The sequence below is a fragment of the Poecilia reticulata genome, chromosome 11, assembly GCF_904066995.2.
Source record: "Poecilia reticulata chromosome 11, P_reticulata-male-v2, whole genome shotgun sequence".
Lineage (NCBI taxonomy): Eukaryota > Metazoa > Chordata > Actinopteri > Cyprinodontiformes > Poeciliidae > Poecilia > Poecilia reticulata.
The window spans coordinates 28,956,955-28,972,582 of record NC_088840.1 but is presented as its reverse complement, the minus strand read 5'-3'; the positions used below and the strand labels follow the sequence as shown (position 1 = coordinate 28,972,582).

General features: G+C 47.1%; 1 protein-coding gene across 1 annotated transcript; it reads left to right on the top strand.

Moving 5' to 3' along the window:
* Positions 1-2,435: 2,435 nt before the first annotated feature.
* Positions 2,436-15,051, top strand: usf2 (upstream transcription factor 2, c-fos interacting). Its single transcript, XM_081612104.1, has 9 exons — positions 2,436-3,312; positions 3,694-3,737; positions 6,865-6,980; positions 7,069-7,188; positions 7,873-8,114; positions 9,898-9,956; positions 12,743-12,834; positions 12,912-13,040; positions 14,065-15,051. The coding sequence occupies exons 1-9, from the start codon at positions 3,275-3,277 to the stop codon at positions 14,152-14,154; spliced, it is 930 nt and encodes a 309-aa protein (XP_081468230.1). The 5' UTR covers positions 2,436-3,274; the 3' UTR covers positions 14,155-15,051.
* Positions 15,052-15,628: the final 577 nt, after the last annotated feature.

Genomic DNA, 15,628 nt, shown 5'->3' with positions numbered 1-15,628 from the left:
TGAACGTCTGATGGATGGATGAACGTCTGATGGATGGATGAACGTCTGATGGATGGATGAACGTCTGATGGATGGATGGATGGATGGATGAACGTCTGATGGATGGATGGATGGATGGATGAACGTCTGATGGATGGATGAACGTCTGATGGATGGATGGATTGTTTCACATGTTTGTTGAAACTGTCATGTCAGGAATCAAAATCAAGCTCCTTCCTTCTCCCAGGCTAACTGGAAACCAACCAATCAGAGCCAGGGGGCGGGTCTTAACCCCCTGGCTTTCTACTAGCTTTTAGCACTGCCTATGAATGCTAGGCTAGTTAGCATAGCCTCAGATGACGGCAGAGGTTTTGTTGTGACGGTGCCGGTTCTGAGCCGCGGACCACAGTCTGGATCGGCCGTGTCGGCGCTAAACCCTCCAGCTTGGCTCTGCGGTCTCCATTTTGTCTGGTTTTTAGGTGGTTCTTAGTGATCGTGCCTGTTTTGGGTCCAGGTCTGCGGTCGGGTTGGGTGGTCTCCCTTTCCTTGTCCAGCAGGTTTGGGGCTCTGTGCCGTGGCTCACTCCAAGTCTTGCCTTTAGATCCTGGGTTGCTGCGGGACGTGCCCCCACTGCCCCCCCTGCTGCCCCCCCTGCTGCCCCCCCCCCTGCATGATAGGCGCAGCCTCGCCAAAGCCGCTTCCTCCTCAATGAGCCGTTGTTTGATCCCCGTCCTGCTGCTGCAGGCCTCTTTCAGTTAGTTGTCATCTTCCCAGTTATAACTTTATTTTATTTAGGTCAGGACTCAACCAGGTTCAGTCCTTTCTGTAATTTTGCTGCATGAGTTGTTTTGCTAATTTGTGTATTCGTTTGCTTTGGATGTTTTTTGGGGGCTCCAATGCTTTTGCATTAATAATTTTATATGTTTAGTTATTTGGGTTTGAGGATACCATTTACCACTGATGAACTAATGTGCAATATATCTATGTTATGTATTTAGTGCAGTTTGTAAATTGTCTTTTATGCGATTATATTTTTAACCTTTGTGGAAGTAAATCATATTTTTAAAAGTAATAATCCACCTCTGTGTCGTCCTGACCTGGTTAACACTGGGAAACTGAATCGTACTGGCTCTACAACCCCAGGTGGCGCTATATTTCACTATTTAAGATTCAGACACCGCTTATGTCACATTACGGTAAGCTGTTTGTCCACCATTAGCACATTTAGCAGCAAGTACAGGAGACTGATTGACAGCGCTAAATCTCTCGCCTTGGCTCTGACTGGTTGTTTTGGTCAGGGGAGGTGCATTTCTTCAGATAGGAGAACAAACTGACATGAACAAATATGTTTTTCAGTAAAGAACAGGAGTTCAGTGGAGTTTGTTCCTCTACATGACGCTGGAGGGAAATTCTCCGTGTTCCTGGTCAAAGGAAACATGAAAACCTCCCCAGACTTCAGTTCATCTTGAAGAATATAGAATAGAATAAAGAATATCGATGCCGAAGTTTCCTTTCATATGACACAGATATGTCTCTCCTCATGGAAATCTAAACTTCACTGAGCTCAGTGAAATCTAAGCTAGGCTAGTTAGCATAGCCTAGGCTATGCTAACTAGCCTAGGCTATGCTAACTAGCCTAGGCTAGGCTATTGATGTGATATTAAGTATACATCAATACTTAATATCAGTATTGATGTATTTGGATGATCTGGTTTCTCTTCCACTGTTCTGTGAAACAAATGTTGTTCTTGTTGAAATCAGTTATGAATAAAGTGAGTTGAACTTCCTTTTGTTTTGTTTTTATCGTGATCCAAAGAAGAAACTGAAACTAACATCAACTTAGAACAAATACCGTTTTCTTCCCAATTATTTAGATTTTGATCAGAAAAATGACCATTTGCTCTCTGGCCTTCTTTATTATTGCAATAAATTGTGAGTTGTGTCATCTAAGGTCAGAAACATGTGTCTCGTGATGCGGGAAAAGATCAGATACACACACAGGGACAACAGGAGCAACAATCTGAGTTAAAGTTTATCAAATTTTACCTTAAGATCAAGTTCCCAGATTGGTGAAACATATTTACCGACTCACGTTTTCTGTCAGTTTTTCCAACAAGATTGTTGTAATATTATTTTTTTTATCATATAGTTGCTTATTTTTTAATAAATTACTTATAAAACAGAAAACCATTGTGTTACGAACAACAGACCGAGTTTTAACAGAACCCCGGGAACAGAACCGACCCAAACTGCCACTAACAATATGGCGGCGGCGGCGACGTGTTTGCTAATCTTCTCTCTCCCTCTTGTGGTTGCACTTCACCGCCATCTGGTGGCGCTTTAAACGAACTGCAGCTTGTTCGACGATACGCCCCGCAGACATGTAATGTGTCCCAGCTTTGCCTCCTAAAACCTGGATCTTTACCTCAAACAGAGCTGAAAACACGCCTGAGGCGCAGTAAATCACACATATCGGTTTATTGTTCGGTTGGGACTTAAAATGGACCCCGGCTGTCATAAAACTGAGCCGTGAGGAGCTTTTTCCTGGCAGACATGGCTGGTTTTTGTCATGTGGTTTGTGAGAAAACCCGTATTGGATCTCTGTGGTCACCTGAGTGAAGAAGCTGAAAAAACCCCACTGATGAGCGGAGTGTCAGCGAATTAGTGGAGTAAAACACGCCGAGTGGGTTTGTAGAAAAATATTCACGATTGTATACGAACAGAAAGTTCACAATCCGAGAGAAAATCCGTTTTATTCCACAAAAACCCCGCAGAAACAGAAAGAGGAATAGTTTCTGAGCCTTAAAATGGGTTGAATCAGAGTCACGTGGTTACAACAACACAATCTTATGTTTTAGGCATAAAAATGAACAATTAGGGATTTTAAAAATACTGGTTTTATGCCGTCCTGAGGAGCGCAAAGGAGTCCACTCCGCGTCTTATTGGGCGCATTAAGAGTCGCAGTTTTGGCGCAGAAACAGCCGCAGAGCTCTTAGAGGACAGCGAGGACAAAAAGATCCGGTTCCGTGTGTTTTCAGCCAGGATCCGGCTTCTGTTGGTGCTTCCAGCCGCCATCAACCCGATCGGAGCGGACCGAACCCCGGGCCGCAGCTCCTTCTCGGTCTGCCCGCTCCCAGCGCCTCCTCAGCGGCCTCCAGCTGCGCACCTGCCCGCTCCGCGGCTCACGTGTCCCGGACTGTCTTCCTCACATGACCCGGGTGTTTGTCCCCGTGATCAGCGCCTCCATCTCCGTCCATCCGAGCTGCTGAAGTTTCTTCCATCCTGGGAAGGCTTGATGGAGATGCTGGAGCAGAGCCTGGAGGGCTCGGTGAGGTGAGAGGCGGCTGCTCCGGTTCTTCCTGCCCGCCCTCAGTCGCCCTGCCTCGGCCTTAGCCAGGCTTCTCTCCCAGAGCCGCTCAGCTTTTAAAAACCGATTAAATTCGCTTTTAAGTGATGCTGGATCGGTGTGTGCATGTGTTTTAGGGGGCTTTTGTTGAAACTGTAACCACAAACAATAAGTATTATTATTTTATTTAAGGGAGAATAAACATAATTCTGAGCTGCGTCTATTTTCAGCTCCTTTTGCACAAACTTGATTTCATTTGCAACCCAGCTCCAGATTTGTCCACCTGGTGGCGCTGTGCTGATTTATTTAGGAGTTTTTTTTTGGTTCAGGTTGAAACTGATTCGTGTCTTTTCGTCTTCATGTTTCAGTCACGCCAAACAGGAAACGGAAGAAGTGGTGCAGCTGCAGGAAGGTGAGCAGCTCCACACGAAGCAGCTGCTGCTTTTTACACTGAAAACAAGAAAATCTCACATAGTTTCTGGTTTTATTTGGTACAAACATGAGTTTAGTTTATCATCTGCAGTCAGAGATCATGTCATGCAGCTTTCCAGGCCTGGTGGTTTTTCTATTGCTTCACCTCACAGGAGTGAAAAAAGTAATTTATAAGACACACATCTGATTATTTGTCTAGACCAGGGGTGTCAAACTCCAGTCCTCGAGGGCCGCTGTCCTGCAACTTTTAGAAGTGCCTCTGCTGCACCACCTGAATAGAATAATTAAGTCATTAGCAAGGCTCTGGAGAACTGAGGAGGTAATTAAGCCATTTGATTCAGGTGTTTTGTACCTGTGGCACATCTAAAAACTGCAGGACGCGACAGCGGCCCTTCAGGACTGGAGCTTGACACCCCTGGTCTATATGGAATCTGAGATCACCTAAAAAACATTAAATTAATTAAATTTAAAGGATTTCACTGTAGCTGCACAGTGGTGCAGTTGGTAGAGCTGTTGCCTTGCAGCAAGAAGGTTCTGGGTTCGATTCCCAGCCCCGGTCTTTCTGCATGGAGTCTCCATGTGCATGGTGGGTTTTCTCCAGGTACTCCGGTTTCCTCCCACAGTCCAGAAACATGACTGTCAGGTTAACTGGCCTCTCCAAATTGCCCCTAGGTGTGAGTGTGTGTGTGCATGGTTGTGTGTCTCTGTGTTGCCCTGCAACAGACAGGTGACCTGTCCAGGCGACCTGTCCAGGTGACCCCACCTCTCGCCCGAAACGTTGGCTGGAGAGGCACCAGCACCTCCTGACCCCACTGAGGGACAAGGTGTTAGAAAATGGATGGATGGATGGATTTCACTGTTATATTTATCATATTTGGGCAAATTGCTAATCTTAATCCCAGTTTAAAATGTCCATCTGGGGAGGAAATGGGCTGAATAATTGATTAACGACTGGCATTGATTGTAAAATATTCTTATAGCAGGAAGAGTTTTGAGTGTTAAGTCAGTAAATTAAATTAATAATCTCTACAAACCTGATTATTGCTGTTTAAATGAAAACATGAGTAAATATGAATTCATTAAAATCTGATTAAGTGCAGCTCAATGATTAAAAATCAGTTTATTATGGAATAGCTGTCCTTCAGATGCCTGTTTGAAAATAGCATCTGTATTTGGCTGGACTGCTGATTAAAACCACTGCAAAGAAACTGTAAATATGTTTTTAAATTGCTTTTACAGTAAATATGTGGATGAAATGTTCAGACTGTGCCGATCAGATTGATATTTTCCAATCATTTCTGTTTGCTGGTGAACTTTGGGTCCTTCAGCGACAAACTGCTGGTGAACACAGAGGCGTCGACTACAACAAACTCAATCAGACTCTGATTTCATACACGCTGTTTGCAGTTTTACTCGTTTTAAGTCACATTTCTGCACAACTTTACTTTTATTCATCATATTTTGCACATAGTTTGTCTTTTTAATACAGAAATAGACATGCATGATGTTAGAAATGCATGAAAAATGAAATATTTTTAAATAAAAACAAATACCTTATTGCATAAAAGTCTATAACAGCATTGACTTAGTGAATGTTTGATCGTCTGTAGCAAAGGATGCAACTGGGAAGTCGTAGCTCGGCTGATGTATTGATTATTTATTGGATTTTTATCGTAAAAGGTGCTGACTTGATTTGCAGAATCTGAATCAGGTGAAGCTAAAACTGACCAGAACTGATCCACAGACACAGAAATGCAAAATGTTATTTGCTCTGCTGTGTTATTGTTCTGCATAGTTAACAATTAATTGATCATTGAATTGAATCAGTAATCAATAAATCTAATTAATCATTTCAGTCCAGATCAGTTTGTTTCTAATGACAGAACAGGATTTTTATGTTGTGCAGCAAACTATTTTTCTTAATCTTGTCTTTTATGCATATATTGTTAACACTTATTGATCCAACATGATGCTGAGTTTCCCGGTGTGTGACGATAAAGGGCAGTTCTGCTCTATTCCAACATGGCGGCTCACTGCTCAATATGTCGCCACCTGGTGTCGGTGTGATGGATATTCACATCTTAAGATGTGAATTTTCGTTCCTCCCATGGTCCGCATTGCCGGCAGTAAGTCGGGCTCGTTTCCGGTGAGAGTGGGACTCTGCCAAGGCTGCCCTTTGTCACCGATTCTGTTCATTACCTTCATGGACAGAATCTCTAGACCAGCCGAGGTGTTGAGGGGATCCGTTTTGGTGGCCTTAGGATCACATCTCTGCTTTTTGCGGATGATGTGGTCCTGTTGGCTTCATCAGATCGTGATCTGCAGCTCTAATGGAGCGGTTCGCAGCCGGGATGAGGCTCAGTGCCTCCAAATCCGAGGCCATGGTCTTGAGCCGGAAAAGGGTAGAGTGCCTCCTCCGGGTCAGGGGGGTCGTCCTGCCTCAAGTGGAGGAGTTTCAGTATCTGGGGATCTTGTTCACGAATGAGGGAAGAAGGGAACGGGAGATCGACAGGCGGATTGGGGCAGCGTCTGCCGTGAAGCGGGCGCTGTACCGGTCCGTCGTGGTGAAGAGAGAGCTGAGCCAAAAAGCGAAGCTCTCGATTTACCGGTCGATCTACGTTCCCACCCTCATCTATGGTCATGAGCTTTGGGTCATGACCGAAAGAACGAGATCACGGGTACAAGCGGCCGAAATGGGTTTCCTCCTCCGCAGGGTGGCTGGGCTCTCCCTTAGAGAGAGAAGCTCGGTCATCCAGGAGGGACTCAGAGTAGAGCCGCTGCTCCTCCACGTCGAGAGGAGCCAGTTGAGGCTCGGGCATCTGGTCAGGATGCCTCCTGGACGCCTCCCTGGTGAGGAGTTCAGGTCCCACCGGGAGGAGGGGAGACCCAGGACACGCTGGAGGGACGATGTCTCTCTATGGCCTGGGAACGCCTTGGGATTCCTGGAGGAGCTGGGAGAGGGAAGTCTGGGCCTCCCTTCTGAAGCTGCTGCCCCCGCGACCCGACCTGGATAAGAGGGAGAAAATGGATGGATGGATGGATGGAAGATGTTTGGAGAACTTCGTTGTTTGTGTTTTCCGAGTGTCATGAGCTCGTTGTTTCTGCAGGAGAAGCTGTCGGGGCGGATGGACAGTCGGCGGTCACCATCACCACCGTCCCCCAGGCCGCCTTCACGGACCACGGCGTTCAGTACCAGTTCCGCACCGAGAACAACGGCGGACAGGTTGGGCGGACGAGTTTCGGTTTTCTGTGTTTGCAGCAGACGATTCTCGTTTGCAGAACCACAGATTAACCCTGCGCTCCGTCTGCAGGTGACCTATCGGGTGGTTCAGGTAACCGAGGATCAGCTGGAAGCGACGGCGGACGCGACCGGCGCCGTCAGCGTCGTCTCCGCCGCTGCGTTCGCCGGAGCTCCTCAAGCCGTGGCTCAGGTGGGTCCAGAAACGACCCAGACGGCCGTTGCAGTGTTCTGGATCAGCAGTTCTTCTTGAAGGACCTGGATTCCTTCAGGAACTCATTTTCATCACAGCTAGTTAAAAAGCTAGCTGTGCTAACCCTAAAGCGCTAACCCTAAGCCCCCCCATCAGGAGGAGAAGTGTCTGTTTTCAGGTTCCTGTACAGGAATATTGTTAGAATATGATGTTTTAGTTTGTTCCTGTATGTTTATTGTTTTAAATGCAGTTTGTGGGGGAGAATAAAACACACGAGGAAAGGAAATGTGTGAACAGTCTTTAACCCCTTCAAAATAAGAGCATGAGCATAACTGGTGAACTACTTGAAGAATTCTTCAGTCGAGAGCCAAAACTTCAACACAGATGTTATTCAACTGAAAGTTTACAAGTTAACTTGGGGAGAGACACGTGCACTAAATATTTTTTAAAGTTAGCAAAATGCTAAGCTAATAGTTAGCTCTGCTATTAGCAACCCCCCCGCTTCACATTTATTTAAACCAGAGTTCCCAGTCAGGCCCACAGATGATCAGGTTTTAGCTCCAACCAGCCGATTCCCAGAAAACTACCGACCTCCAGAGGGGGGAGGCCGACCCCGCTGGACGCTACAGGACGTCTGGAGAACATTCCTGGCTGTCCTGACCTCCTCCTTCCTTTGCCTTCCAGGCGGTTATCCAGAACTCCTTCAGTAACGGAGGCAGTCCAGGTGGGGACGCCGTTGGAGGAGAAACGCGTTTCGCTTATTTTCCCGCAGCCGCCGTCAGCGACGGAACGGCGGTGTCGGTCCAGGGCGCCGACCCGGCCATCACCCAGGCGGGAGGCCAGTTTTACGTCATGATGAGTCCGTCGGAGGTTCTGCAGACGGCGAGTCCTCGGACCATCGCACCCAGAACGCACACCTACACCACGTGAGTAACCTTCCCTCCTCCATCGCTCCCAGAAACATCGCAAAAGGTCAGGAGGTCAAAAGGTCAGGAGGCCAGCGTCTGAAGCTCTTAACTCTAAAGCGGCATTCCCAGGTACATCCAGGTGAAAATATCAGGTGTCGTATTGTTTTTCTCCGATCCTGATGGTTTAACAGCTCTGGTTCCAGAGTTAGAAGTCAGGATTGGTTGCAGTTCAGGCCTCCCGCCACCAGGTGGAAAAGCTCTGGTTCCAGAGTTAGTCAGGATTGGTTGCAGTTCAGGCCTCCCGCCACCAGGTGTCGTATTGTTTTCCTCCGATCCTGATGGTGGAACAGCTCTGGTTCCAGAGTTAAAGTCAGGATTGGTTGCAGTTCAGGCCTCCCGCCACCAGGTGGAACAGCTCTGGTTCCAGAGTTAAAGTCAGGATTGGTTGCAGTTCAGGCCTCCCGCCACCAGGTGGAACGGCTCTGGTTCCAGAGTTAGAAGTCAGGATTGGTTGCAGTTCAGGCCTCCCGCCACCAGGTGGAACAGCTCTAGTTCCAGAGTTAAAGTCAGGATTGGTTGCAGTTCAGGCCTCCCGCCACCAGGTGTCGTATTGTTTTCCTCCGATCCTGATGGTGGAACAGCTCTGGTTCCAGAGTTAAAGTCAGGATTGGTTGCAGTTCAGGCCTCCCGCCACCAGGTGTCGTATTGTTTTCCTCCGATCTTGATGGTGGAACAGCTCTGGTTCCAGAGTTAAAGTCAGGATTGGTTGCAGTTCAGGCCTCCCGCCACCAGGTGTCGTATTGTTTTCCTCGATCCTGATGGTGGAACAGCTCTGGTTCCAGAGTTAAAGTCAGGATTGGTTGCAGTTCAGGCCTCCCGCCACCAGGTGTCGTATTGTTTTCCTTCGATCCTGATGGTGGAACAGCTCTGGTTCCAGAGTTAAAGTCAGGATTGGTTGCAGTTCAGGCCTCCCGCCACCAGGTGTCGTATTGTTTTCCTTCGATCCTGATGGTGGAACAGCTCTGGTTCCAGAGTTAAAGTCAGGATTGGTTGCAGTTCAGGCCTCCCGCCACCAGGTGGAACAGCTCTGGTTCCAGAGTTAAAGTCAGGATTGGTTGCAGTTCAGGCCTCCCGCCACCAGGTGGAACAGCTCTGGTTCCAGAGTTAAAGTCAGGATTGGTTGCAGTTCAGGCCTCCCGCCACCAGGTGGAACAGCTCTGGTTCCAGAGTTAAAGTCAGGATTGGTTGCAGTTCAGGCCTCCCGCCACCAGGTGGAACAGCTCTGGTTCCAGAGTTAAAGTCAGGATTGGTTGCATTTCAGGCCTCCTGCCACCAGGTGGAACAGCTCTAGTTCCAGAGTTAAAGTCAGGATTGGTTGCAGTTCAGGCCTCCCGCCACCAGGTGGAACGGCTCTGGTTCCAGAGTTAAAGTCAGGATTGGTTGCAGTTCAGGCCTCCCGCCACCAGGTGGAACAGCTCTGGTTCCAGAGTTAAAGTCAGGATTGGTTGCAGTTCAGGCCTCCCGCCACCAGGTGGAACGGCTCTGGTTCCAGAGTTAAAGTCAGGATTGGTTGCAGTTCAGGCCTCCCGCCACCAGGTGGAACAGCTCTGGTTCCAGAGTTAAAGTCAGGATTGGTTGCAGTTCAGGCCTCCCGCCACCAGGTGGAACAGCTCTGGTTCCAGAGTTAAAGTCAGGATTGGGTGCAGTTCAGGCCTCCCGCCACCAGGTGTCGCCCTCGCGCGGCTTCGGGAGCTGCAGGTTTCCTCTGACGCTGGTTTGAAACGGCTTCCTGTGTCTGCAGGAAGGTCGAAGGTCCGCGGGCCCCCAGAGACGAGAGGCGACGAGCTCAGCACAACGAAGGTTCGTCACTTTTACTCCACTGAACAATTCCTGAACTTTTCTCCCAGTTTGGATGTAAAAAGAAATTCACCCTCCTTCAACTTTTCTTTTTTTTTTTTTTACGTTTCCTCTTGTTCCAACAAGAGACTTTAAAATATTTACTAGACAGACGAACAAAAAGTAGAGCTTCTGGAAGAAACCTGAACCATGGTTTATACGGGTCGGTCCTCGATATTCTTGAAAATCCTTGGAGGTTTGGAAAGTGCTTGATATTTGTAGTGAAGTAAAATCAAAGGTTTGATTAAAACCCCGTATTTGGAAAACGTTAATACAGCTGAAGGATTATAAAAGTACATTTTCTCCCCCATCTGAAGTTAAATCAGACCAAATGTATTTTAACCCTAATTACCAAAATTATTTCCATTTTGCTAAATGCCAGGAAACGTTTTTTCAGATTTCTTTGCAACTTCCTTGGACCAGTATGGTGTGAAATTTAACATTTAGTGTATAAAATTAGTTTTGTTATTGTGTTAGTTGACCTTGCTGTAGGATGTGTAATTCTGTCTACAGTAGGGCTGTTGTAAACGATTATTTTAGTAATCTATAGATTTTTCTTACGATTAATCGAGTAATCGGATAAAAACAATTATGAAATAAAATATTGGTAAATCTTCCATAACACCAGTGTTACTATCGGAAATCAACATCAGTCTATTTTTTCCACCTTTGAGCTTCCCTACCAGTTACTTTTTTGTAGACCGGGGAGAAATACGGGATGTTTACGGCTCCTCCGTTCAGAAACTCATCTACCAGCCATGTTCCGCCTCCCGTTTGTTCAGACCGGGATGATATAAGTTTATTGTGCGGTTCGTCCGTAAAGCTGCTCTGACCCTGTAAGCATCAGCCGCCCGCCGTGTTCAGTCTCTCCGCTCACCTGTAGAAATCCTCCTCAGCTTCTTCCCGCCGTTCAACCAGCAGCTCCGGAGCAGAAAGGCTGCCGAACTCCCGGCATCGCGCCGGTCATTTTAAGGATGTTTATTGGTCCCACAAAAACGATGAAAACCCGGAATTATCACCAATCAGTAAAATCCCCGCGGGCCGAACTTGAAGATTGGACGTTATGCCGCTAACACGTAGCTTCCGTCAACAACTCAGAGGCGGAAGTCAGAGCTCCGCGCAACGCAAATAATGTTCCGGCTGAAACACGGTGCGCTAAATGATAAAACATAAATTAACGAAGCTTCGAGGCAGGTCAATTTTCCTCGAGGAATTTTAATAATCGAGGTTCTCGAATCACTCGAGGAATCGGTTCAGCTCTAGTCTACAGTAATAAATACGATGATGCAGCGAATCAAAACTTTGTTTAGTTGATTTGTTTTGTTTTTATTGCCTAAGCGGAGCTGAAAACATGAAAGTCCAGAGTCCTGTTTCCAGGTGAAAGAAAACCCAGATCCCAGGTTCTGGAGGAAGAGCAGAAAGAAACGGAGGGAAGTTTCTACAAACATTCGTTTCCTGTTGATCCAAACCAAAGAGCCGTTTCTGCTCCGCCGATGGAAACCAGTCCAGAGCCTCAGGCTGAAGGGAAACAACCGTCTTTTGTTTCAACAACCACATTTAGAAGTTTTACAATTGAGAAATAAAATCAAACTTCTGAGAGAATAGAGGACAAATACATTTTCTTCAATGCAATATTATCTGTGGAAACTGAAAAACGGACAAACTTGCGTTTGTCATATTTAAAACCAGAGCCCACAGCATGATGCCGCCACCGTGTTTTACTGTGGGGATGTTGTGTTCGGGAGTAAATATTAAAAACCTCTGCACTAAGTTGTGTTGCACATAAAATCCCAGCAAAACCAACTGAACATTGTCATTGTGACCGAGTTTCATTTGAGATGCACCGATCCACGTTTTGCCGATGCCGATATCTGAGGTCCAGAAACTTAATTACAACTTTATTCGCCAACTCTGCAGCAGCTCGTCACACTTAAACACACAGATATCATTTTATTTCTGTAGCATTTCCAGCAGCCAGGCAGTTCAAAATGCTTTAAACGACTTTAATTTGTTCAGTCAGTGAAAATCAGAGAATAACAGAAGATTTAAAATAAACTGAAACTGTAAGTGGACTGTGTTGGTCAAACATGTCAAAATGAACCAGCCTTTGAAATGGTTAAAAAGTGCAAATATAAAGTAAAATAAATAATAAAGCATTGAGTTGGACTGAATAGATCTGCTGTGATGGATCGGGCACATTGATCGAGTTTTGTTCAGTATTGGGATTGATGTAGATGTAAATATCGGATCAGTGCATCTCTGATGTAGATGTAAATATCGGATCAGTGCATCGCTGATGTAGATGTAAATATCGGATCAGTGCATCTCTGATGTAGATGTAAATATCGGATCAGTGCATCTCTGATGTAGATGTAAATATCGGATCAGTGCATCTCTGATGTAGATGTAAATATCGGATCAGTGCATCTCTGATGTAGATGTAAATATCGGATCAGTGCATCTCTGATGTAGACGTAAATATCGGATCAGTGCATCTCTGATGTAGATGTAAATATCGGATCAGTGCATCTCTGATGTAGATGTAAATATCGGATCAGTGCATCTCTGATGTAGATGTAAATATCGGATCAGTGCATCTCTGATGTAGATGTAAATATCGGATCAGTGCATCTCTGATGTAGATGTAAATATCGGATCAGTGCATCTCTGATGTAGATGTAAATATCGGATCAGTGCATCTCTAACAGAAATAATCTGTAGCTGAAGTTAAAGGTTCCCTCTTGTCGCAGTGGAGAGAAGAAGACGAGACAAGATCAACAACTGGATCGTCACGCTGTCCAAGCTGATCCCGGACTGCAGCGTGGACACCAGAACCGGAGCGGTGAGTCTGGTTCTGGACCGGACCCGGCCGGCCGGCGCCGGCCCGTTTCTGACGATGTGAATCTGTGTGTCGCTCAGAGCAAAGGAGGCATCCTGTCGAAGGCCTGCGACTACATCCGGGAGCTGCGGCAGAACAACCAGCGGCTGCAGGACGGCTACAAGGAGGTGGAGCGGGTGGAGATGGACAACGAGCTGCTCAGGCAACAGGTGAGCCTGCACCCGGCTCAACCAGGGGTCAAAAGGTCACGGGGTCCACATCCAGTCCAGCAGAATCCACCAGTCTACACACGCCGTGCTCCTCACTGTCTGACGTCAAACTTTTCTTGTTCCAGTTCAGATTCAGAAAAATTGTTTCCATTTGAGACTTTAGCTCTGAATGTTTGGCAGCATTAGACCTTTAACGGCTACAAAGATTGATGGCCGATTAATTGGCCCACAAGTTATTGTGATAAACGATGATAATGTTGTTGTTTTGAGACCATTTTCCAGTAACATAACGGTAACGGCATAATAATGCAGGAACTCGTTGTCAAAGATCAATAAACTTTAAATTCTGATGAACATTTAACAGAGGAACTATAAGACATGTTGGATATCCAAAATAAATAAAACGGAAACGACAAATAAAATGAATTATGAGCAAAATTATCCTCCAAAGAAAACAAAGTGCTGGTTCAAAACTATGCAAATGTAAATTATTGAGCTCATTTTAATCCATCGTGTAATTTATTGATTTATTGGTTATTGTAACAGGCCTCTGCATGCATTTACTCTGCCGGGCACCAGAACATGAAGAGTTTGTACATTCTCTACAAATGATTGCATCATGAAGTTCCTCCATGGTGTAAAAACTCTTCATGTTCACCAAGTAATGAATTATTCATAATGAGATCAGAGGCAGGTTGTCCACATCGTCTGACACGTTTCCATTCTCATTCCCCGTCAACCCGACAGCAGCCATTTTGTCCTTGATATTCTTGAAAATCCTTTGAGGTTTGGAAAGTGCTTGATATTTGTAGTGAAGTGCAATATAAGGTTTGATTAAAAGCCTGACACTCATTGGTCAAGAGAACCAATATATTTTCTTTCTGCTGGTCTGGAAGCCGTGGTTCATCTTGCCTACCAAGATGGCGCCGGTCAGTGCCGGTTCAGAGGTTTTGAGTCAGACCCACAGAAAACTTGAGATGATCTTAACCAGGAGGCGGCTGAGAGTTTAGGTGTTTGGTTTCAGATGGAGGAGCTGAAGAACGAGAACGCTCTGCTCCGAGCCCAGCTGCAGCAGCACGGCGTGGAGGTCAACGGGGACGAGACGCCGCAGTGAGCGCTGGACCCCGCAGCGTCAACACGACCCCCTTCATCCCGGTGGACCCGAGCCGGACCCGGAGCGGGCACGGCGCCGCCCCCCCGCCCCGACAGCTCTTCACCTGCGCACGGCTCCCAACCTCCTCATCTCGGCTTCTTCCTGCACTCCGGCTACTGGTCGTGACCTGAACGTTGAGACGCCGCCGGACTCTGACCGGGCCGCCGGACTCTGTCCGGGCCGCCGGACTCTGTCCGGGCCGCCGGACTCTGACCGGGCCGCCGGACTCTGACCGGGCCGCCGGACTCTGACCGGGCCGCCGGACTCTGACCGGGCCGCCGGACTCTGACCGGGCCGCCGGACTCTGTCCGGGCCGCCGGACTCTGACCGGGCCGCCGGACTCTGACCGGGCCGCCGGACTCTGACCGGGCCGCCGGACTCTGTCCGGGCCGCCGGACTCTGTCCGGGCCGCCGGACTCTGACCGGGCCGCCGGACTCTGACCGGGCCGCCGGACTCTGACCGGGCCGCTGGACTCTGACCGGGCCGCTGGACTCTGACACAGATGAAGGCTTTTATCTTTAGATTTTTTTGTTGTTGACGTAGCTCAGGTAACGGGACGTGGAGAACCTCTGTAGGAAGTTGGGTTTCGTCCCTGTTGGATGAAGTGTACAGAAACTGCTCTCTCTCTCTCTCTCTGAGACGACTTTCAGCGTTTCTGCTCGTTATTGGGAATTAACCGATGCCGTTAGTAGAACCCCGCCTCGCCAGGACCGGCGGGTTTCCGCTCTACGACCTGGGATCGGCTCCTCCAGCCGTACTGACGACTAACGAGCTTCTGTTTACACTGAAAGTCACGGCGGCTCGGATGCAGAACCACTGGCATGACTAATCCTGACACAATAAAACAGACGTATTTATGTCTGACTGAATCTCTTCAGGTTTTCAGGAAAATAGCAAAGAAAAATATAATATTTTCACCGTCTGGCTTGCCGTTGGGCTGAAGATGACCTTTGACCCCTTCCCATGTTGATGGAACGCAACAGTTGCTTCTCTGAGGTCATTGCTGATGTCTTTCCCTCTTGGTGTCGGGTTACATGAAACCTTTGAATTCATTTTATTAGGAAACAAATGATTTACTTTCAGGTTTGGTTCAGTAAGTCCAAGATAAACATGAAAAAAAGCATTTTTATATCCATGTAACTGCTGTCTGATTGTAGACTGCACTTTTATTTTAATTTAGTTTATTTATATAACACCAATTCAGATTAAATGTCATCTCGGTGCACTTTACAACAACCCAATCATACTTTCTTTCCAATTAATCCGAGTCATCAGTCGGTGTGTTATGCTCAGTTTGTTATTCAAATTGGGTTTGAAAAGTTTTCCAATTCTTCTGGTTGCAGCGACAGTAGAGAGGAAAACTCACCTTTAACAGGAAGAAACTTCCAGCAGAACCGGAACCGGGCTCGGTGTTGGCGGCCATCTTTCATGGCC